General features: G+C 50.9%; 2 protein-coding genes across 5 annotated transcripts in view; both read right to left on the bottom strand.

The window, feature by feature from the left end:
• ATF6 (activating transcription factor 6) overlaps positions 1–12,109 on the bottom strand; it is an 81,293-nt gene extending 69,184 nt beyond the window's left edge. For 3 of the 4 annotated variants that reach the window (XM_086462550.1, XM_086462549.1, XM_086462551.1), the window contains exons 1-7: positions 11,622–11,636; positions 10,162–10,249; positions 9,731–9,825; positions 9,111–9,240; positions 8,661–8,867; positions 5,967–6,187; positions 38–223 (exon numbers count right to left, since the gene is read on the bottom strand). In XM_086462550.1, the coding sequence (XP_086318676.1) occupies positions 38–223; positions 5,967–6,187; positions 8,661–8,867; positions 9,111–9,240; positions 9,731–9,825; positions 10,162–10,210 (888 nt within the window). In that variant the 5' untranslated portion in view covers positions 10,211–10,249; positions 11,622–11,636. Of the gene's footprint in view, positions 1–37; positions 224–5,966; positions 6,188–8,660; positions 8,868–9,110; positions 9,241–9,730; positions 9,826–10,161; positions 10,250–11,621; positions 11,637–11,859; positions 11,937–12,033 lie in introns of those variants that run through there. The other variant, XM_086462548.1, reaches the window with a different exon arrangement.
• A 476-nt stretch (positions 12,110–12,585) lies between these two features.
• On the bottom strand, positions 12,586–22,730 carry LOC104349075 (P-selectin). The gene is made up of 17 exons (XM_086463471.1): positions 22,703–22,730; positions 22,092–22,182; positions 19,436–19,825; positions 19,231–19,338; positions 18,936–19,118; positions 16,467–16,652; positions 16,147–16,332; positions 15,826–16,011; positions 15,507–15,692; positions 15,190–15,375; positions 14,868–15,053; positions 14,547–14,732; positions 14,226–14,411; positions 13,856–14,041; positions 13,585–13,707; positions 13,142–13,172; positions 12,586–12,937 (listed from the first exon to the last, which is right to left on the bottom strand). The coding sequence occupies exons 1-17, from the start codon at positions 22,703–22,705 to the stop codon at positions 12,883–12,885; spliced, it is 2,658 nt and encodes an 885-aa protein (XP_086319597.1). The 5' UTR covers positions 22,706–22,730; the 3' UTR covers positions 12,586–12,882.
• Between the last annotated feature and the right edge of the window lie 729 nt (positions 22,731–23,459).

Raw genomic sequence — 23,459 nt, forward strand, 5'->3', positions numbered from 1 at the left:
TATTATATAGAGTCAGATCTTCATCACATTCTCTTACCTCTAACACTACTTCATCCAGCTGCCTCTTCAGTGTGCTGTTTTCTTTCTTGAGTTTCTCATTCTCCAACAAGGCTGCCTCCAGCCTCGCTTCCAGTCCCAACATGTATTCTTTTTTTTTCTTCCGTGACTGAAAGGCTGACTCCCGGTTTTTGATCATGCGCTGCTGCCTTCTCAAGAGATTGACCTGTACAGACAATGCAGAGGCCTGTTAACAATCCACAAGTTGAAAGCGCCTCTATTGCATGCAAAACTTCTGCTCCTCTACTTTGTCAAAAGTCTGCACAGATAGCTCCTTGCACTCTGCTTCAAATGACCTGGTATGTTCAGCACAGAGGCAACCAGGAATCACGGGACACCTCCAAGAGTTACAGCTCATGGATAATGAAAAAATAGGTCCTGCACTGTCTGTTTTCTCCTGCATTCTCAACCTTCTATGTGTAGGGGACACAAAACATATGCTCAAGCAGCAGTTTGATGAATCAAATCACAAAGATAGAAAATACATATCTACAGGTCTGCAAGGTAGCAAGAATGTCTTTCACCTTCACTTTACCATACACCATTTTACAGGCTACAATCTGTATCTGTTTTATTAACTGGAAGGTCCTACGGTTTTTTAGTCTGTCCTGTATGGAAGCCATGTCCACATTGAACACCTGTTTCTGTAACTTTTCCAGCTCTGCTATATAGTTTTTGAGATTTTCAACACTGTTGCTGACCCCAGGTTACATATTCTATGTGTATCAAGCACTTACAGGACATTTTAAATGCAGTCTCTGGTTGCATCTATAATAGCACTTTAATTCAGATCAGGAGCGTGGCTTTGATGCACATTTCCTGATTGTCCCACTTAATACGCTTTGTTTCACATCACAGAACAGTCTCCGACAGAGCACACACAGTGGATTCCTTCTGGATGAAGCTAAACCAGCAAATATATCCCAGGAGGGCACATAATTCACTCCAACCACTAGTACGCACTCAATCTGCAAGACCAGACTGGGACAGTTCAAAGTAACCCCTCCCCATCCTCCAACAGTCTTGATGACTCTGATTTTTTGACAGGAACAGTCTATCATCTTTTACCACTTACTCATTTTGTGGTTTGCACTGAGTGGGACGACCTAGCCTGAAAGCTTCTTGCTGCTGACAAGGATAACTACGATCAATACTGCAGAGCTATACAAAACTATTTGAAATGCTGAATTTAAACACTACTCTGTTGATTTCCTTTCCCTGACAGATTAGCAACTGCAACTCTCTTTTTATTAAAAACAGAAGACTTCCACCACATTACTATGCTACAACAGGATGTCCCTTAATGATGTTTACATTGAAAGAGAACTGAATGCTCACCTCACACAGACCTGAATATCCTCCAGTAGCTACCAACATATGTACTGGAGTAACCTGTATCTATTAGAGCATGAAAGCTAAAGAAAAAAAGGTAACTATTTTAGAAGCATCAGTCTAGGAAAAAATAAGTAAGTCACAGAATAGTAACACTAAGGAACTCAGATAGTGTGCTGCAGCTAAGGTCTGGCTGCTTAAAGAACCTTAACCACAGCTTTCCGACTCTCTCCCTGCATATACCCACACGCAGACATGTTGCTCTAAGGCTGCGGTGTCTGCAAGAAAAATTGGCTACGGGCTGTTTGGAGAAGTCATTCTTCTTCAGGATACTGCCGTCTGGTGACAAAGAATAAGGAAACACGTTACAGTGCATTAACATTTTGGGCTCTCTCCATGTTGATCTAGTTGCTTTCCGTAAAGATCATTTATTATACGTCTAGTCTGCTGCACCAACACAAGTCTGTGAAAGTGAGGCTGCTTGTACTTGGTCCAGTTTCTCTCTTTAGCAGAGAGTGGAGAAGGAAAAGATTTTAGCATATCTCCATTAACACTAAGCTTTGTCTTGAATTGTTTAAGTACTGCAACACTTCACATAAGAAAACTTCTTCAGACATATAAAAACTTTGGGGGAAAAAAAAAAAAAAAAAAAAAAAAAAAGAGTCAGACTAGTCAAGGACTGCAGTGTTTAGAACACATGAATTTGAGGCCAGGATCACTTCAACTGTCCAGAGATGAAATAATAAGGAATGTATTCATGCATCAGCTTTGGCTTCAGTCGTGTGATATTCCAAACAAGTAGCTACATTCCTCTTTTTAAAAAGAGGTTTTGCATCATGAAGTCAAACAAAGAAGACCAATTGTTTACACCCATTCCTGTTTGCACATCCGCTCAGGATTATTCACTACTGGACAGCTCTTGATTACATGTCTGGAACCTCTGGCAAATCTACCTGCTTCCTTGGGGAAAACATGGAGTTAAAGCACCAGTGCAGTGTTTGTACACTAGGAGTACATCCTAAGGTACTCAATCGCTGTTTCAGACACTACCAGCTACATTTCAGAGGGTATTTAGCTAGACTGCCCTCCTTTATTCAGTGTTCTTCAGACGCTGTTGGGAATAGCGGCTCTCCCCAGTCCGATTCAAGGTTCTCTGGGCAATAACTGCATTTCAATCTACACCATGCCAGTTTCACTTTGACTATATTCTGAAGGCTGCTTAAATTAAATCCAACTATTCTTGTTCTTGAGTTATTTTGTTTTAATTAACAATCTTTAAAACAGCTTAAGGTCCATGCCTGGTTTTTCTTGGGGAAGAACCCACAACCGCACACCTGATCCTACCTAAATCTGATGCAGTAAACAGAAAGAGTTGTGTGTGTGTGAAATAGTGCAAAAATGCTTGAACTTGGAAACAGTATGGCACTAAGCATTACATAGCTGTCTCTGCATCAAGACAAACATGCCCCTTGCTTGAGCATTTTGATAATGAGAAGAGACAGAGGAACCAATTCACAATGTCAGACTGCTTGAGCAACATTGCTTTGTGCAAGTGCTGAACAAAGATTAAACACAGCAAACACCTCTGCTAACTTCTTTTGCAGCCTCCCTCTTTGTAGGTGGTATTGTATTAATTTATCACTCAAGATAGTAACTTCTGGTTCTCAGGAAACACAGACCACAAAGGGAAGACGTTGGAATTAAAGTGAAACATTAATCAGTGATGCAACTTTTGCCTCCCAGTTTTAAAACCTACACCACCACTAACACACACACACAAAAGATGTTGTAAATAGGGAGAAGTGAAGGGTTCATTGCAAAACCTTGCTTCAAACAGCACTAATTAGATTCAGATTGTCTTCTGTCTTCCACATCTTTACAAAGTGTCATGCACTTTACAAACAAACACTGCTACCTCAATTTAGTCTTCCAAAGAAAACTCATTTCTGAGAAAAATTTAACCTCCATTCCAACGCAAGCTGCATTTCCAGCACAATGCAGCAAGACTGTCTCTCACACTCCGCAGTTTTTGGTACACACACCGGCAAAGTTAAGGAGCTGAAAGTACAAACCATTTGAACTTTACATTGTCTGGCTTCTTACCTCAGCTAACGAAAGCTGCTGTCTTCGAAGATGTATCTTAAGTGCAGGAATACAAAACCTATGCAAGTGTTTTTTCTGTTCATATGAAAGATCTGGGGTTATTTCATCTCTTACTCAATAGAACACAACTCGACTAATGAGTTTATTTCATACGAAAATTACCCAATGTACAGCACAGGATTCTGTAACAGAAATCCACACTTAAGTTGAAGTAATTTTGTGTGATCTATTTTTTTCTAAATTTTCAGTATTTTTTTTTTCCATCAACAGAACTGGGAGGCAGAATTAAATCCTTTCTTGCTACAGATTGGAAACATGAGAGAAAGGCCCTATAAGGACACAACTAAACTGGATGCCCCCGCCCACCTACCATTTATGTCCTCATATCATTTAATTGCAACAGGAAAGGCAATCTACGTTTTAGTTCAGAGCCTCTTTCCTTCAACTGGAACAGCAGCTTGCTTAGGCAGCGTTTCGTTTGTCCCACATTCTCCTGGAAAGTTCTTCACCAGTTTCCTACTGAAGGGTGACGGCACGGAGAGCCTGGCACTTCCCCACAGCTGGCAAGCTGCGTAGACGCGTGCCATCAGGACAATCACAACGCAGGGCCTCATGTCTACAGCTTGCTACCAGCCAGTCTCGGTCTAACCCACTGGAAGGGCTGAGTGTTAAGCTAACAGTTTATCCCTCCTAAGCCCAAAAGAAAGTCCTGCAGTGTTTCTTTTCATCCTGCAACATCTGCTTAGATTAGCAAACAAAAACACGTGTTTCAGAGCTCAGATGACAGCCACATCTGTGCAGCTCTGAGCGCCACATATGGCATCTACGGCAGTCGCAAGATGTTTTAACCCCTGCCGGCACCAGCTGTATCCCAAACCATTTGTTCTTTTTCAAAGTGCTACTTCACAGTATGTGCCAAAGAGCAGTTGCAACTGTTGGTTTTTTTTTTTTTTTTTTTCAATAAACACAGGTAAGATGGACAGCATTTAGGCCGATACCAAGTCTTAAAACTGCCTCCCTAAACACGACCATCGTTCAAAACAAACAGCTATTCATTACCCCAGCTACCCATACGCTACTGTACATGAAGTGTGATGACAATAAGAGGGTTTTGTCAATTAAACCTTATATTCAGACAGTGGCAAGATGCCATGCTAGTCCTCATTACAGGGAGTCACAAATCTAATGACAGGTCTCTCGAGTTTGGTTTTGCATGGCAGGCAATTATCATTTTAAAATGTAGCGTTCTCAACTGGTCTGTCTACTGAATGACCTTTGTCAGCTTCTTGCAAATTCAACATTATGTTTCCGTTGCAGTTTGGCTGCTGAATTATTTGTAGCAAAAATTTTTTCTTTTAAAAATGCAGCCCACACACAAACGCAGACAGTGAGGAAAAATTTACATCAGGCAGGAGTGGCAATTCTTGGACCCTAGGGAACTGTACAACAACATCCCTCCAAAGAGGCCAGAAGGCACGTACCTTTGGAAACAGTGTCCTGCACCGCTAATAAGCAGGTAACTATACTGCAAAATTCCACGCGAACGGACACCAGTGTTTTCTCCCCTCACACTGAGGGATGCGATAGGACCCTCAGCTCATGACAACTGTGCTTGGAGTACCACACTGGTGAATGACACCCTGAGAGTTTAAAAGCCACAAAACAAGAAGCTTTGGTACTTTCCAAAACCATGGCTTCCTTTGGACAACAAAATGCAACCAAAGCAGCTCCAAACTAATAGGAACTGAATCAAGTTAACACCCAGCTTGACAGCAAGTTAAGATGTCAAAGCTGAAGGGGAAAAAAAAAAAAAACCCACATCTCAAAAGCTGTTTCTGTTTACACCTACTGCTTACTGTGAGCCACTGTGGAAAAACCTACTTATTTGTGCAGTGACTGTTGAGATCTTACTCCTTTTCTACTCATTCAGTACATGATCAAAGGGGAGCCTGAAGAGATTAGGATCATATGAAACTCAGTACCTGAGGTTTCTAAAATTCATGAGTAAAATCTGGACAGATAAAGGGGATGGAAAAAGAATCAGGTCTACTGGCGACATTTCCAATTCATCTACTTCCAAAGCAGTTATTATTATATGGATTACGAAAATGGTTTAGCACTAAAAGTCAGACATATCAAATCTTCCTGTATGTAAGAGAGCTCCAGCCATCGAGAGCTTGCAGTTGAGAAGACAAGCAAAGGAAAAAAAAATAGATCAAGACTGTCTTCTGCCACAACGCTTGCATACCTGGTCTGCAACTCCAGGCAGGCCAGCAAATATCAAACTATTCCTCCCTGTTCTTTGCCAAGCTGCCGAATTCCCTGTTTGCTGTTAGAGACCCTACCAGACAAACCCAAGCTCTGTCTTCCTGAGACTCTAGTGACCTGGTTCTCCCATTATAGCCGACATGCAGGTAACGAAAAACTGTTTCCAAGCTTTGGTTATTAGCTGTCGTCACACAGTCAGAACTTACATCCAGCCCCGTTGCTGGTGTGGTGCTTTGAAGCAAGGGCTTAGTCCCTGGTGTTTTGCTGCTTGTGGAGCCATTTCCAGCAGCTGGAGGCAATGCATTCACCGTGTGGTTGTGAAGCGGCGTGGTCCCACCGGAGACGGCAATGACGGGCTGGGAGGCTGGAAGCACCCCAGCAGCCTGGAGCTGCACCACAGTCGGCTGGGGGAGCACCACTGACTGACCTAGAACACAAGAACAAACGGGAGCGCTCAGCGCACGATAGGAAACGGATTTGTACATGACCAGTTTGCAGGGGAATACTGATATGGCAGACAGAAAGCTTTGCTTCCTCTCCTGCCCCGCACTGTGTATCTCAAGTCCAACTCTACAGCATTAGTATATTCCACAGAACAGGAATGAGAAAAAAAAAGCTCAAAAAGTTTACAGGAGTCTTAATCCATGCTGCAAACCAAAACTACACATAGTAAAGGGATCAAATAAATCAAGCTCTCTCCCAAAAACTCTTCAAAATTAATACAAGTCAAGACTTGTTAGAAACACTACTCATTTCAGTATTGCTAACACTTGATGCACTTGGAGCAACTCTTTCAAAGAACTCACCTAGTGACTCATACTGTACAAACCAATTCAGAAACAGCACAGAAAAAGAAGATGAACAAGAAAGAAGAATGCGAGTTACACTTTCAAAATGTAAGTTAAAGCCTCAATTCACACCAAGACCAATTTTTTAAAAGAAAACGTCTTATGTAAGGAATTTTGCGCACAAGCTGAACAGAGCTTAAAGAAAAGCAAGCAGAAAAAATGAGGTAATTTTGACAAGAGTTTGAAATGGAATTAAAAACAGTCACTTCCAAGAAATTTCAGTCCAACAACTACATTTAACTCAAGCAGGTGCTTGAGTAATGTTTTGTTGTCTGAAAATACATGAACGTCTCTAATCCTTTGTAACAGGATGACCTCGCCAGCTTTCAGAAACTGCACATTCCAGCCGAGCATTCCAACCAAAATGTACGACGATGTATTACAGCACTTACCCAACCTTCTGGAAGGTGAAAAAAGAAGTAATTTACCTAGTGCCAAGATCTTTTATGTATGAGGTGCAGGATTAGATCTCCTTTTTTGCCAAGATAATCTTGAAGACATCATAAATAGGGTAGTACTAACTTAAGAACCTCAAATGGTGAATTTGAGATCATTTCAACCATTTTTTTTAATGCATAAAGTATGTGATGTTCTAAGATCATACTTTTTTCTTTAAGTTTTTATGAAAGGGACTCTAAAAATATCATTCCTCATGCTCCTTTGAAGATAATGCCATATTTCAAACTGGTAGCTCCAACTTGTCACATGCAGGGGATTCTGATTAACGAAAAAGATCCTTATGGTCTTTGTTACAGAAACGGCACGATACAATTTTTAAATGCACCATCAGTTAAAGCAAATACATGGCATGGAAATACCTTCCCAAAAGTATTTCCTCTATAGTGCCTCACAGAAACTACTCTCCTGACTTTTCTTCAGGGAAAAGGAGAAGCTGATCTTCACAGCACTATACTTATATCCAAAAAATCCATATGCCCAACATTCCGCATTCCAGATGGTATTTTATCAGCTGGAACATCAAAAGGAATAAGAATTAGGTCACACTAACTGTGCTGACCTGTGTTTTAAGCAGTCTAACAATCTTAGGCATGTTGTAACAAATGTCAGAGTCTCCAGCTTTGGCTTAACTCCTGATGGAAGAGCAAATAGTAATGAAGACAATTTTTCACTACTGCAATAATTTCTAGATACATGCCCTTAAGTATTCACCTCCTATTGCTTCCATGCCTCGGTGCCTGTACAGTCAGCCGCAAGAGACTGCGGCCATCAGCTGGTGAAAACGAGCAACTGCATCTGACAATTTCAGCAATGCAAGTAATGTCCCTACTGCCTTAACTGAAGAGTGAAACAATGCTCTGGATTCAGAAATTAAGGCTCAAGCTACTTCCAAAATCTGTTACAGCGTAACAGGAGGAATGAAGAATTAGCAGTGGACAGGAAATCACTCGCCTCTGGTTAATATCAGCTTGTAGCTGTGAGCAACTTTTCTAACCTCCGACATGGCGCTCTCAAGTTTTAGCAGATTTCACAAACAACCTATTTCATGCTGTTTAGTGAGAGAAAAAGCCATAAACTCATGTTCCCATCATGTTCCCACCATCCTGCGGCAGAGTTTCATGTGGGTAAAAAAAAAAATAAAAAGCTTTTATCACTCCTCCCAAGCTTTCAAGCTTCATTCAAACCATCCTAACCCGATTCTGCTGGATCTTCCTTTGGTTACGACAGAATAGCACTGTAATCACCTCATGCACCACTTGCCATCACAAGTAGGGCAGAGCAAAGGGTCCCTAGAGATCCTTCCAAATGAGCAGTTTTATCTCCACAACTGTCAGTGCTCAGCACAGTCTCTTTTGCTGTATTATCTTTCATTCCACATAATGCCCAGGTGAGTGCTCTTCTCATAGGATCATATGAGAGAGAAGAAAGCCATCTTCTCAGCCTGAAGCTTTTTCAGCAAAGCATGTAGGACCCCTCTTTTTTCTCCTGTCCCTCCCCTTTTCACCCACCAAATCTAACTTCATTCTAGTGACCATCCCAAACTGACATAGTGCTTACCCCCAAGACCTGGCTCAGTCAAAACACTTCACCCACCTTTAGGAGGCGCTGGCTGGATGTTAACGACTGGCTGATGCTTTGGCAGTGGCACAAGGGCGGGAACAGTCTGAATAATGATGGTTTTAGCTGGGATGCCAATGTTAGCCTGAGCTTCAGGTACAGCAGGCAAAAGGGGTTTGGGTTGTATCAAAGGCCTGGACACTGTCTGACCACACCTCTTCAGGGTCCTCGCAGAATTATTTGCTAGGAAAGGAAAAAGAGTCAGAGTTGGACCAGAAGACAGACAATAAAGAATTCAAGCAGTAATAACATGGCTTTCGGCACGAGGTTTTTTTACTCAACTACAATATTTGTCAAAAATAGACACAGCCGATCACAAATTCAAGTCAGAAATGACAGGATATACTACTGCCTGTTAGTTAAACATTCATATGCAAGACAACATGAATACTATCTGCAGAACCAAAGTAACTTGATCTCTCATACCAGACCGAGAAGTGAGGCTCACAGCAGGCTTCTTCCCTCCATCTCCTTCGGGGGATGCAGGGCTCCTGCAACTCTTGCCGTAGAGAGAGATGGGAGACATCTGGGAGCTACAGCTGAAGTCCACATCATCCTGCAGACAGAAAGTACATAAGATTAATGCTTCAGAAATACAGAAAAGTGTCTACTAGCCATTCAGAGTATAACCGCCTTTCCTCACACCTGTGTGGCTCTTGCAGCAAACAGGAGAAAGGTTTTGTTCTGTGGTTTTATTCTGGTCAATGCTAAGTACCACTGAAAACCAGACAAATACTTCTCCCTATCAGCAGGGCAATGGGAGGCAGAGGCCAGCAACCGCTAGACTCAAAAGCCTTTAGAAGGTATTCTGTTCGGCAACCAGGCTAACAAATACAGCCGAGGAAACAAAACTGAACACGCTCTTTTTAGAACGTGACACAGGAGGAGAGGAGAGGAAACATCACTGAAGGGAAGTTGTTTTTGCAAGGCTGGAAAAATAAGCTGTTTCCTCTTATGCCATGAAGTTGGTCAGACAAGTAAATCACTGGTCACAGCTGGTTCTGAATGACTGCTGCTATCTGTGTTACATGGAGGTTTCTGCATACAGGCACGTTCTGCACCGGAGAGTCCACAGACGATGGCGAAGGGATCGAACAATTTGAAGTGGCTGGTGATAAGGGTTCTGTCTTCACACTTGCATCTGCAAGAGGCAGATAAAGAAATTTTACTGTACAGGGTTTTAGCAACAGGAGATCAGTAAAGAACACACTGCCCTACACCAGCTATTTAATTACTGAAGCAAGGCAGAATGGAAAACTTCATGAGATTAAAGACACTAAACAGTTTAGCTTGTGGGGCAGTCCTCGCCAGCTGTACCCATCCTACAGAAACACAGCATGACTTCTCATCACAGAGCTAAATGCTGCAGGACACCAAAGAGTGTCATGCAAGTTACCAGGATCCTTAAGTTGTAACAGCTCACCCTTGTGGGGTGGGAGGGAATAGTTACGTCTACAAAACACAGAAGGTTAATTACCTGTATAAGCATGGCCTGTAATATTCCAAAGGTCTGAGTCCCAAGACATCAAATCCAAATCAAAATGAAAGTTATAGAGATCATTTTCCTGAAATGACAGTTCAGAAAAAGAAACAATACAAAAAGACAATATACATCGAAACCACCAGCCATTGTGTTCACATTCTTACAGCTCTGGAAAACAAAATGAAAGAAAAAACCACAACCATCACTTCAGTTGCCTTAAGGCTCACAGAGATAAAAGCCCTTAAGGGGAAAATTCTCAACTGGAATACACAAGACAAGGCTTCTTTTAAAGCTTAGAACTGTAGGAAAGGAGCACATCACTTGAAGACCATCACTAATTATTGCACCGTTATCAGTAACTCGTAAAATGAAAGTTCTAAGTCCAGTCATTGAACCACCGCACATATAGCATAAATTTCAGCAACTCGTTGCCATCCTCCCCCTCATCTGTGTTGAAAGATTTATCTAATGCCCTTCATCATGACATGTCAAAGCACTTTACAAGCAAAAGCAGCATCAGCAGCAGTTTACTATCAGGAAAAGACACACAAGGACTGACTTGCTCAAGATCTGATGAACAGCATGTACTAGGTCTCCCTATACTTGAATAAACTGACAACATCATCATTGTTGAAAACACAAACATCACATACCCAACTTACACAAATACACAGCAAAGATTTTCTTGCTTAAAACTATCCTGGAAATATACCTTTCCTTACATTCTCAACTTGCCTTGTAAAGGGAGGCTCAGGAAGCCTGCAGGCTATATAGATATTAGTACTTACAGGCTAGGATAAAGAGAAGGATGATCAGAGTACACTTATAAGAAGAACAGCCAAAAACCACAGCCCAAGCTGTGCAGTAAGGGCCTCCGCACAGGTAACTAATGCCGACCTACTGAGGGGCAATACCTTTCCCTTGTACAATCAAGCAGCTCATACATCTTCTCCAGCACCTGGCTCTACGCCACCTGTAGGAATGCTCCTAGAACCTAAGGTTTATGTTGGATAACCCAGGGGTTGTCCTCGAGGTGGGTTAGGACACAGTGAGCAAAGAGAAGGCGGAGGAAGAACAGAGGGGAATCCATGAGGCAAATGCCCCAGGACAGAAAAAGCTGTATGTACAATCAGACAGTGAAAGACACGGGGATTAATGCATAAGGTTGCAAGCAAAGGTGTTCGGAGAAAATCCTACAACAAACAAGAAAAGAAGAAACCAGCTCATAAGAAAGATGGTAAAGTACAACACTGGTGGATGCAAATGTAACATAGCCATGCTTCTCCACCCTTCTCCCTTCATGCAACCCAGAAATGTCAGCCCTGCCTTGCAGAGTGAGTTCACTCTCATTGGGTCAGTGACAACACAGCTTTTCCTGAACACGGCACCTCACACTTTCACCTTAAACTCTCTCCTTTAAACCTGGCTTTCAAACAGCCAGCGCTGACACCCACGGTTCACGAAGAGATGGACAACTCTGCACCTCAACAGCTAACGTCGGGGCGAACGGGGGCAGGCCTGTGAGCCGGGGCGCTCCAGTGCCTCCTGCCAGACGGCCGCCAAGAAACCCGCAGCGCTGCTCCCCAGGGGATCCCCCGCCGGCGCCTCCAGCCCCCGAGCTAACCCGTGGGGGCACACTGCCGGCGGGGGAGCGGGGAGCCCGGCCTCCCGCCGGCCCCGGCCGGTACTCACGTCTGGCTCGTCCCTCGGGGCCCGCCTCGGCTCCGCGGCGCCCAGCAGGTCGCTCAGCTCCTCACCCAGCACCGCCTCTGCGGGAGAGACAGCAGCCTCAGCGCCGGCCCAGCCCCGGCGGGGAGCTCCCCACCGCCCCGGCCCGGCCCCCGAGACCCCCGCCGCCGCGCTCACCCCAATCGAGGCCGCTCCCCGGGGCCGGCAGCAGCCCCGCCGGCTCCCACTCGGCCTCGGCCTCCACCGCCGCCATCGCTTCCGCCTTCCTCCCGAAACCCACGTCTCCTTCCGGGCAGCGCCCCGCCCCGCCCCGCCCCGCCCCGCCCCGCCCCGCCCCGCCTACGGCGGCCGCCGGCGGACACACGGCGGGGCGGCGGCTTTTCGCTTCCGGGCCCCGAGACGGGGTCGTCCCCACCCGCCCCCGGGCACACAGAGGCGGCTCGTTGGTAGACACAGGCGTTTATTCAGGCCCCGCTGACACAAGCCCGTCGCCAGAAGCACGAGTGGGGGGAACCGCGGGGGAACGTCCACGGGGAGGGAAGGAAGGGGCTGGCAGCAGGCGGTCACGGCCCCACGCTGGTCTTCAGCGGCCTCCGTGCGCGGGTGGTGCAGGAAGGCAGCTCCGCTCCCCGGGGGGCGGCTGGGCCGGGGTGGTACACGCAGCGTGGGCACCGTCTCCAGCCGGCAGCAGTGGTCCGGGCTGCAGCCGGAGGCGTGAAGTGCCCGTGGGCCCCGGCGGCAGCTCCTGCTGGGGCTGCAGCGCGGGGGGGGACGTGGTGGGTTTTGGTCACGGTCAGGCTGGAAGCACAGGAAAGCAGGAGCTGGTGGTGCCCCCATCAGTGCACGGAAAGCCGCAGGTCCCCCCACTTCGCCTCCCAAGGGGTGTCCCCACCTGGGAGCACCCCAGCCAGGAGGGTAGCTGCCCAGGTGAATTTTCCACACGTGATTCCCAGCAGAGGCAGGGGAACACGTTTCCAGCACGCTGCGAGAGCGCAGGGTGCTGCGGGCGTCTTGCGGGCGCCCACCTTACAGGTTGGCATCATACGCTGCGTTGGTGAAGATGCCCGGCGATCCTAAGTCACTGGAAGACAAACACAAGGGTGTCACCTTGGGGGAGAGGGCAGGAGTGTGAAGGGCAGGGGTTAGCACAGCCCCGTCTGCCCCGAAGATGGTCCCACTGCGTATAAATCAGCCTGACACAGGCAGATCTGGGTGATGGCGGGATGACCACAGGGCTGTGATGGGCACAGGGTAGAGCCACCCTCCTGCAGAGCATGGCTCTCACCTGGTGGGGTTTAGGAGCTTCTTCTTCTCCTCTGATAACAGTGTCAAAACGTCCACGTAGATAGCGCAGATGGAAAAGAAAACCAGATCTGTTTAGTGAAGTACTTGAGAAGCTGCAGCAGCAGCAGATGAAATTGAACCAAGTTTGACAAGCAGGGGGTGGAGCGGGCAGGGGGACCTGAGACAATTGCCTTCTTCCCCTTTGCAATTAAGGTGTTTTTATGGCTGTGCCCTCCAAATCTGGCTGCTGACACTTCCAGGTGGACAAACTGCCAAGGAGTTGCTGCCAGACCAAAGTGCCTCATAGCAAATAAAACACACGGATTGAGGCAGTCACGCTGTTAAACTCTTCCGATCATCCCACCCTCCCCTGGAACTCTGTAACCCTCTGGTCTGAGAGCCCCCAGCCCAAGCGATGGTGGACCGTGGGAGGCATTTGTGTACCTCTGTTGCTAAGCCGCTTGGCAAGGAGGGCAATGAGCATCCCCGAGAGCATGATGCCAGCTACCGCCAGAGCCGTGCCGCTGCTGTAAGCCAGGACTTGCTTTAAGAAGGGGGCACCGTCCTCTGAAATGGATCCACAGACCCACAGGTCAGAAAGTTGTGAGAAGCACTTCACAGCACCCAAGCTGCTGGGGTGCCTCCCGTCACATTCAAGATGTGCTGCAGGAAGCTGGACACCCCAGTGCTAGAGGAGTGGGGGGTCTCACCGTACCTGCACAGACAGGGGGAAGTCTGGTCCAGTTCCCTGTGGCCACACACTGGAGCACCTCTGCTCCCATCCGAACAAACCCCTCCTCGCAGGAAAAGGTGCATGTGGAGTTGTATGTGAAGTTCCCGTGCATGTGGGAGCAGCTCAGCTGGCCTCTGCTTGGGGGGTCCAGCACCGGGCAGCTGATGGCTGGAGATAAAGCACAGGTAGCATCAGTAGGACAGGACTGATTGGTGGTGGGATAGGGACATGTGATCTGGGGAGCCAGGGGATGAGCTGCCATGGGCCAGGGGTGCCAATGGGAAGGGGATGGTGGTGAAAGCAGTCTCTGCAACAGATCGCTTCCAGACATGCATGTGATCATGACATCTACCTTCGCATTGCGGGATGTCCCCAGTCCAGGTCCCCATGGCTGTGCACTCGCGGCTCTCTGGCCCTGTCAGTGCAAACCCCGTCTGGCAGGAGAAGGCACACGTGGAGCCAAAGGCAAAGTCCCCGTGCAGGTGGGAGCAGTTTAGCTCTCCCCAGTCTGGAGCACTGAGTACTGGGCAGGTGAGGGCTGCAGGGACAGAGATATACTTCAAGCAGGAGCCTGGGGACTGTGAAGCTAAACTGTTAGGACAAGAGGACCAAGACACTGGAGAACATGCCAGGGTCAACCCAAGGCCTGTGACACCTTGAGCAGCAACTCTACCTTCACAGCGTGGGGAGTCCCCCATCCAGGTCCCCATGGCTGTGCACTTGCGGCTCTCTGGCCCCATCAGCATAAACCCTGTCTGGCAGGAGAAGGCACATGTGGAGCCAAAGGCGAAGTCCCCGTGGAGGTGGGAGCAGTTCAGCTCTCCTTGGTCTGGAGGACTGAGTACCGGACAGGTGATGGCTGCAGGGACAGAGATATACTTCAAGCAGGAGCCTGGGGACTATAAGGCTGAACTGTTGGAATGAAAGGACCAAGACATCCGAGAAGATCCTAGGGTCAACCCAAGGCCTGTGACACCTTGAGCAGCGACTCTACCTTCACAGCGTGGGGCATCCCCTGTCCAGGTCCCCATGGCCGTGCACTCACGGCTCTCTGGCCCCATCAATTCAAACCCTGTCTGGCAGGAGAAGGTACATGTAGAGCCAAAGGCGAAGTCCCCGTGGAGGTGGGAGCAGTTCAGCTCTCCTCGATCTGGAGCACTGAGCACTGGGCAGGCAATGGCTGCAGGGTAAACAGACACACTTCAAGTAGGAGCCTGTGGACTACGAGGCTAAGTTGTTGGAATGAGAGGACCAAGACACCAGAGAACATCCCATCGTTACCTCAAAGCCTGTGACACATTGAGCAGCAACTCTACCTTTGCATTGTGGTGAGTCCCCTGTCCAGGTCCCCATAGCTGTGCACTCGCGGCTCTCTGTCCCTGTCAGTGCAAACCCCGTCTGGCAGGAGAAAGCACACGTGGAGCTGAATGTGAAGTCCCCGTGGAGGTGGGAGCAGTTCAGCTGTCCTCGGACTGGAGCACTGAGCACTGGGCAGGTGATGGCTGCAGAGGTAGAGACACACTCCAAGCAGGAGCCTGGGGACCGCAAGGCTAAACTGCTGGGACCAAAAGGCTGGGGTGACACTAGGATGTTCCAAGATCAGTGACACCCTGAGCTCAAGCAGCAGCTCTACCTTCACAGCGTGGGGCATCTCCAGTCCAGGTCCCCATGGCCGTGCACTCGCGGCTCTCTGGCCCTGTCAGTGCAAACCCCATCTGGCAGGAGAAGGCACACGTGGAGCCAAAGGCAAAGTCCCCATGGAGGTGGGAGCAGTTCAGCTTTCCCCGGTCTGGAGCACTGAGCACCGGGCATGTGGTGGCTGCAGGGATAGAGATACGCTTCAAGCAGGAGCCTGGGGACTGCAAGGCTAAACTTTTGGGTCCAAGAGCCTGGGAAAAATCCTAGTGTCACCCCAAGTCCAGTGACAGCCTGAGCTCTAGCAGCAGCTTTACCTTCACATCGTGGGGAGTCCCCTGTCCAGGTCCCCATGGCCGTGCACTCGCGGCTTTCTGGCCCCGTCAGTGCAAACCCCGTCTGGCAGGAGAAGGCACACGTGGAGCCAAAGGCAAAGTCCCCGTGCAGGTGGGAGCAGTTCAGCTCTCCTTGGTCTGGAGCACTGAGCACCGGGCAGGTGATGGCTGCAGGGACAGAGATATACTTCAAGCACGAGCCTGGGGACTGCAAAGCTAAACTGTTAGGACAAGAGGACCAAGACACCAGAGAACATGCCAGGGTCAACCAAAGGCCTGTGACACCTTGAGCAGCAACTCTACCTTCACATCGTGCAGTGTCCCCCGTCCAGGTCCCCATGGCCGTGCACTCACGGCTCTCTGGCCCCATCAGCATAAACCCTGTCTGGCAGGAGAAGGCACATATGGAGCCAAAGGCGAAGTCCCCATGGAGGTGGGAGCAGTTCAGCTCTCCTTGGTCTGGCACGCTGAGCACTGGGCAGGCAACAGCTGCAAAGCAAAGAGGCGCATTTCAGGCAGGAGCTTGGGGACTGCGAGGCTAAACTGCTGGGACCGAGAGGCTGGGGAACATCCTAGTGTCACCCCAAGGCCAATGACAGCCTGAGCCCTAGCAGCAGCTCTACCTTCGCAGCGTGGGGCATCCCCTGTCCAGGTCCCCATGGCCGTGCACTCGCGGCTCTCTGGCCCCATCAGTGCAAACCCCGTCTGGCAGGAGAAGGCACACGTGGAGCCAAAGGCGAAGTCTCTGTGGAGGTGGGAGCAGTTCAGCTTTCCCCGGTCTGGAGCGCTGAGCGCTGGGCAGGTGATGGCTGCAAGGGGAGAGCAGGTCTCAGAGGCAGGACAGATGAGGTTAAATCTAGGGATTAGGGCTGCATCCCGCTCAAACAGAACCAAATCCATGATGATATGTCTTTGGTTTAGCTTTCTCACCCAGACAAGTCTCACCTCTGCAAAAACAGTAGTAATGTAGTTGGCACAATCATTTTTCTGCCATACAAGTTATTTACGGGGCGGGGGGGGGGCGGGCAGTTGCTGCTCTGCCAGTGCCCTGTTTATCCCCTGCACTACCCTGGGGCACAGCCCCTGGGACAAGAACCGTGGCTGCTGCAGTCCTGCTCACCCCCCTCCCTGGATTGGAGCAGAGACCTGCCTCCATCCTTGTCAAGGCAGCAAAGGGAAGGGCACCCAGATGGCTTTGGAGCTGTAGGGGACTGGAATGGGAAGACTGCATTGGTTATGGGGTTCTGTGCCAGCCCCCCCAGGCTGTGCCTGGGGCATGCTTCGCTGCATGCCAAGGCAGCACCCAGTGTTTGCTGGGGCAAGTGGCTCTGCTGCCTGTGGGACTACCATAGGTTGGTGCCAGGAGGACACCTAACACTACCAGCACCCAAGACAGACCCCTTTCCCTGCACCTTCTATGTTCAGACTGACACCAAACACTTTCCTTGACAGACATTTCCTTTCACAGCTATTTTACAGGCAAGCCTAGTTTTCCACAGAATCCCTGGAGGTGTCCGTTTTGTCCCCAAAACCCAGCGCTGAGTCACCCCCAGCAGGCAGCCCAGGCTCTACATTCACAGTGCGGGATGGGGCCCCATCCAGACCCCACTGGCCGTGCACTGCAGTCTCCACGCTTCCATCACTTCAATCCCCTCCTGGCAGGAGAAGGCACAGGGGAGTTTAAGGCGAACATAATGTGCAGGTGGGAGTGATCGACCTGTCCCCTTTTGGGGACAGCCAGCTGTGGGCATGCTGTGGCTGCAGGCAGACACAGGGCAGGGCGTGTGAGGGCAGGGCAGGCAGCCTGGGCCCTTGCTGTGCCTGCAGCACCATCAGCCTTGCCACAGCTGGAGTAAACCCAACTGGCAATGCTTGCTGACAGCAACTTCGTTATCAGCAAGGGTGACTGACTCATCTGATTCTTTGAAACAAAAGAAAAATCAATTGTACGTACAGCCAGCAGGAAAAAACAGTGAGCTGGAAAGCAAGCCTTTGGGAACTTGAAGAGCCTGAAGCCAGCAGGCTCAGCCCAGCTTGCCTGGGGGGACTTCCACAAAATTGGGAGCCAGCTCCTGACCCTGCCACTGCTGGGGATGCTGGCCACAGGAGAGTCACATCAGATCTCCGTGCCCATTCCCTTTAACCGCAGAAAGCTTTGCTGGTCTCAGCTGCCTAAAGCAAGGCCCAGGTGGACCGCAGTCCCACCCAGCACAGGCATCATTGGCAGCACTAACTTCAAGGCAGGTTTTTGGGTTTTTTTTTAAAAATATGTATACAGAGACCCTGCCCACCCCCTGACCCCTCCAGAGGGTCCCCAGTTGTGTCCCATGTCTGCTCCAGTCCTTGACTTGTCCCATCCTTGTCCAAGGCTGCAGATGCACCATACAGCAGCACAGGGAAGGTGGAGCAGGGCTCTTGCACCTCCCAAAAAAAGCCAAGCACCTCTCTGGGGTGCCCAGCACCTGGCTGCAAACCCTTGAGCCGCTGACAGGAAGACTTTCCCTGCCCCTGCAGCATAACATACCACAGCTTTCTCTCCTTTGTGGTTTCCTGCCCCGCTCTGTCCCTCCCAGCTTATATCTAACCTCATCTCACAGGTCCTCGCCCCCGCTCAAGGTGGCCCAGCCCTGCCAGGATACACCCTTCCCCCAGCTGCGTAACAGCAGCCCCCCTTTGCTCTTCTCTGAAGCCCCCTGAGATGCCAAGCACCTTCCCAAGGCAGATTGGGGTGGGCTTGGGGAGATGCAGATAGCGTCACCAGCATGATGGAGGTGCCAAGACACTTTCTTGCCCCTGCATTTGGTGCATGCAGGGTGCTGGTGCCTGGGTGGGATTCAAGACAGCAAGCAAGAGCAGTAGGACAGCCAGGGAGAGCAGGTGGCTTATCCAGAGCTCACAGCCACTCTGCCCATCACAGCCTCATCAGGGAACCGCTACCCACATGCGATGATACCAGGAGCTGCTTCCCCAAAGGGCAGGGGCCTGGCAAGCCCAGCCCATTGCTCGCCTGAACAGCGCTGGGCATGCAGGGCTGGCACCTCCAAAGCATCTATGCTGCATCCCTGAGATGCCCAGCCCCTGGGAGGGCCTACCTGTGCACGTGGGGGTGTCTGCTGACCACTGCTGGGAAGCCAGGCATCGCAGCGTGCCCACTCCTCGCCGCTCAAACCCCTCCTGGCACCCAAACATGCAGGTGGAGTTGTAGCTGAAGTCTCCATAGGGATGGCTGCAGTTCATGCGTGCTCCCTTGGGCTCGAGCTCGGCGCACTGCACAACTAGGAGAGATGTGGCACTGCCAGCCTGTTAGAAGCACAGCGAACTTGCCCGCTTTGCCACTGGGGCTCAGGCTCTCCAGCAGAGAGGGAGGGATGGGGATGGACAGCTCACCATTCTCACATTCAGGGCCGTAGAAGCCGGGGTGGCACTCGCAGCGGTAGCTCCCGATGGTCTCCACGCACTCGCCATGCTGGCTGCACGGGAAGGGCTGGCAGGAGGCTGTGCACACAGAGGATAGTCATCAGGAGCCACTGGCCAACCTGCCAAGGTCCCCAACCCACCTGATCCAGGTCTGTGCCACAGTCCCCCCACTCACCCTGGTAGCACAGCGCCTTTTTCTTCCGGCTGCAGGGCTCATCGTTCCACTTGCCCGACTCCTGATGCCGCTGGATGTAGATCTCCACGCAGTCCTGGTTGGAGCGGCGGTTGTTGGGCTCCCCGGCTGCCCAGTTCTCTGCCTCCTTCGTCAGTGCCTTCCTGGTGCCCACCCAGGTCCAGGTGCCACTCAGCTTGCGGATACCGATCCAGTAGTAGCGCCCGTGGAAGGGCAGGCTCTTGTTGAGGTACTCGATCTCCCACTTGTTCTGGATCGCCACCAGGTCAGTGAAGAAGGTCTGGCAGTAGTTCCTGGCCTGCTCCCACGTGTAGTCCCCTCGGTCACTGTAGTGGTATGTCCAGGCACCCACCTCCACCCACGTCCCCACGCCTGCAAGAGAGGGTGAGGTCTGGGATTGACACAGAAAGGGTGGGAGCCATGTTGGGGATGGGGTCTTTTAGGGCATGAGGGTGGGCTAGGACTGGCATCAGGGCCAAAAGACGCCAGCAACTAGCTGGGTGAGGGAATGGGACGAAGAGAGAAGTGTGGGTGAGAATGGAGCTCTAAGGGTACGTGGAGACCTGGGTGGATCAGGCATGGCAGAGGGAGCTGAGGTGGGACAGAGGAGGATGGTGGAGGGATGAGGAAGGTGGTGCAGATGGGGTGAAGGCCGAGAGAGAGGGCAGCATGTGATGCAGGAGGCAGAGCACAGGTGGCAGAAGAGCCCCAGGTGGTGATGCCAACCCCTCCTCCAGCCTAGCCCTACAGCCCTGCTCCCCTGCCCACAAAGGTTGCCCAAAGGGGAAAATCTGACATTGGGATGGTTCCTTAAACACAGTTCCTTCCTTGAGCACAGACATACACGACTTCAATTTTCTTGCTTTACACTTCTACACGAGAGTCAGCTTGGAGCAACAAGTGTGGCCTCACCCCCAAAAGCATTTGGATCCTGAGCTGTTCATCTGAGCCAGAGATGGTCTGAAAAGTCTTGTAAAATTCAGTATTGCAAAACAACGTCTTGCAAAAGTCAAGTTTGAATACTGGTCATGCTCACCAGTCAGGGCAAAGCCAGAGATTAACTGGAACCCACACCCAGAAGTGAAGGGCACTTTGCTGAAACCTTGCTCTTATTTACAGCATTTTGTACCACAACTTGATGCAATCAAAGGGGTTTAGCCACAAAAAAAAAAAGCTTCCTCCCTCCTCCCCAGAAGCAGGTATCTCCACAACTACAGAAAGTGATACAGGGATCATATCTCCAGCTGTGCAGAAAGGGAGATGGGGATCAAAGTTTGCTCCAAACAACTGGCCTGTGTCTCAGGGGAGCATATCACACTGTGGTCATGCAGACAAAGGTCTGGGAATCACAGATTAGATGCAAATCTAGGGCTTCTCAAGTCCAATTAGGGCTCTAGTTTGGTCAACAGTTTTGCATTTTTCTAAGCAAAATTCCCATAATTTGCCTGGTCTTCCTTGTCAAAGAGCAAACTACACACGTTGTTCAACAGAAGTGGAGGAAAATGTGGCCTTCAACAACAGCCCTTGTCTTCACCCCTTGGGAGTTTGGGGCTACAGGAGAGAAGCTCAGGGCACCTCCTGGGAGCCTGTTCTGTCCTCAGCTCCTACCACCACCTCCTGGTCCTTGCTACCTCCCCAGCACGGCTCAGGGCAGCTGCCCTGCTACCCTTTCACACCCCATTCCAAAACCAAGAAGGACCAAGGGAGCCCATCTGCTACATACCCATCCTCCACATACTCTCCTGCCTCTTTCGTCCAGCTCCACCAGCAACACTTCTCTGTAACATAGCCCCACTCCTTCCCTTCAGCCTTATGTTGCCTCTCCCTGCCCTACCTGGAGCTGAACCCCCAGGTGGGTGCTGTTTGCCTCCATTTTGACCCCTTCACTCCCCTGGCAGCCCCAGATATCTCCCCTCCAGGGCAGTGCTCTGCACCCGCTGCACTGAGGGTGCCTTTGTATTTTTGCTTTCCCCTCAGAGCTAAATCTCAGCCTCCTCCTGACACTTCTGCATTTGCCTCTGTTCCTTAGCTCAACCACAAAAGGTCCTTTGAAAAATAACCCAGCTCATGGATGTTCTCTAGGGACAGAGCAGGCACTGGCAGATTTTGCTTTGTGCAGTGCCAACATGTAAAGGAAATATCCTACAGCCAGCAAAACCAAATTAGTTTTTACTCTGATTTCTTCTCCTGATGTTAATTAGCAGCTTTAACTCTGCATGGTGCTGCCCCAGCTGTGCTCCCAACCCTCACACCTACAGGTCCTGTGGCTACATTCATGCCCAGCTCTGCAGCACGGGCATGGGTGTAGGCAGAGGGTAGAGCTGCTGCTGCCTTTCTTGCATTCACAGTACAACGCACTGGTTGCCATGCTGTATTTGGGGAACCAGACACCCTGCGGGGACCCCATGCATGGCCTGGCCTTCCCTGGGGGAGCACAGTCTTGTGACAGGTCTGGCTGGAGGGCAGGCACAGCACCCTCCCAGCCCAGAAGGATCCAGCCTTGGGGCTGGCAGCCATGGGGGGTGTGACTGATGAGACCCCAAAATAACGTTGCTGCCCTTCCTCGGTCTCCTGGACTTGCAGGCTCCTCAGCAGCAGGGTCATGTTGGGCTTACCGAGCGGGCGGCGGGAGGCTTACCCCATGCGATGGCAGTGATGCCCAGGTAGCAGATGCCACGAGAGCCCAGAGCCCGCGTCCTCCCAGCAGACCACAGTCCCGCAGCAGTGCCCTGTGTGCCAGGGAGGGAGTTGTGAGCATACATGTCCCACGGGGGCTCGTGCACCTCGCCATGCACCCACACCGCTGCCAGGTGGTCGTGGTAGCCACCAGGACATGTTGCTTGTGCCAGCACGCACACAGGCACATGCGGTGCTGAGGGCCAGGTACGGCTCTGCTGCAGAAAGGGCCCCTCCAGCAAGGCACTTTTCGGGGGGGGCTCTGCCCTGCAGCACAGCTGGGCAGTGTGGGAGGTCATGCCAGCAGTGCAGCTTGCTCCTGGGGAGCCCCTAAGTCCAGAGCCCTCCCTGCCCACCCAGGGCTGGCATCTCTCTCCGCAGCGGCAGTGCCCTGTGTGCCTGGCACGGCCTCACTGCCCGGGCCAGGGTCTCTCCAGGGCAGCCTGGATCCCTCCTGCGCGTCCCCGGCAGCGGCACCAGTTCCTGGCAGCGCCTGCCCGCAGCTCTGCCCTCCCCTAACCCTCTTTTCCGGGCAGACCCCGACTCGTCCCCAAGGAAAGGAGTGGGACCTACCATGTCGGTGCCGCAGATGCACCTTGCCCAGCCGCCGGCAGCACCAGGCGCGTCTGGCCCTCGGCAGGCAGCGGTGCTCACACTTCCTCCAAGCACGCACAGCATCGCTCCCTGCCCTTGGCCTCTTCCCCTCCCGCCCCAGCCCCGCTGCCAGCCCGCATCCTGCCCCGCGCCCCCGCCGTGGGGCTCTCCCACGCCCAGAGACCCCACTCCCAGCCTGGGGCTGGGGGGGAACAGTGGGGTGAGCCGTGGGCACGACCCTGACAGGACTCAGCTCGGCACCTGCCCCCATGGCACGGGAGCCCCGTGGGTACGTCCCCACGCTGCCACAGAGCCAACTCGCAATGAGCTGGGCCTGCCTGAGCCCCCCCAGGAGGTGCAGAAGGATCCAGCCCCGGCCCATGGTGCTCAGGGCACTGAGACTTTCCAACCCACCATGTCCATGTCGCGGGGCTCACACTGGCGGTCGAAGAATGGAGGAGGGTTGAGGCGTGATGAGCTCCCATGCGGGCTGAGCAGGAGCGTGGCTCACAGCCTCCCGGCTCCTGCGCCGGATGCTCTCCTCTCTCGCAGGCTTTTTGCTCTGGCTGTGAATCTTCACATACTGTTTATAAACAGTAACTTAGACAATGTATTTTCCCGTCTTTGCCTTTAAGTCCTTATGAGAAAGTGCCAAGAACATGACAGAGGAACTTCCCCTGAATTGTAAATATCCTTTATGGACTTCCACCAATGATTCAGGAACATGCCTCATTGT

This window comes from Leptosomus discolor, chromosome 3 (assembly GCF_034619465.1).
Source record: "Leptosomus discolor isolate bLepDis1 chromosome 3, bLepDis1.hap2, whole genome shotgun sequence".
Taxonomy (NCBI): domain Eukaryota; kingdom Metazoa; phylum Chordata; class Aves; order Leptosomiformes; family Leptosomidae; genus Leptosomus; species Leptosomus discolor.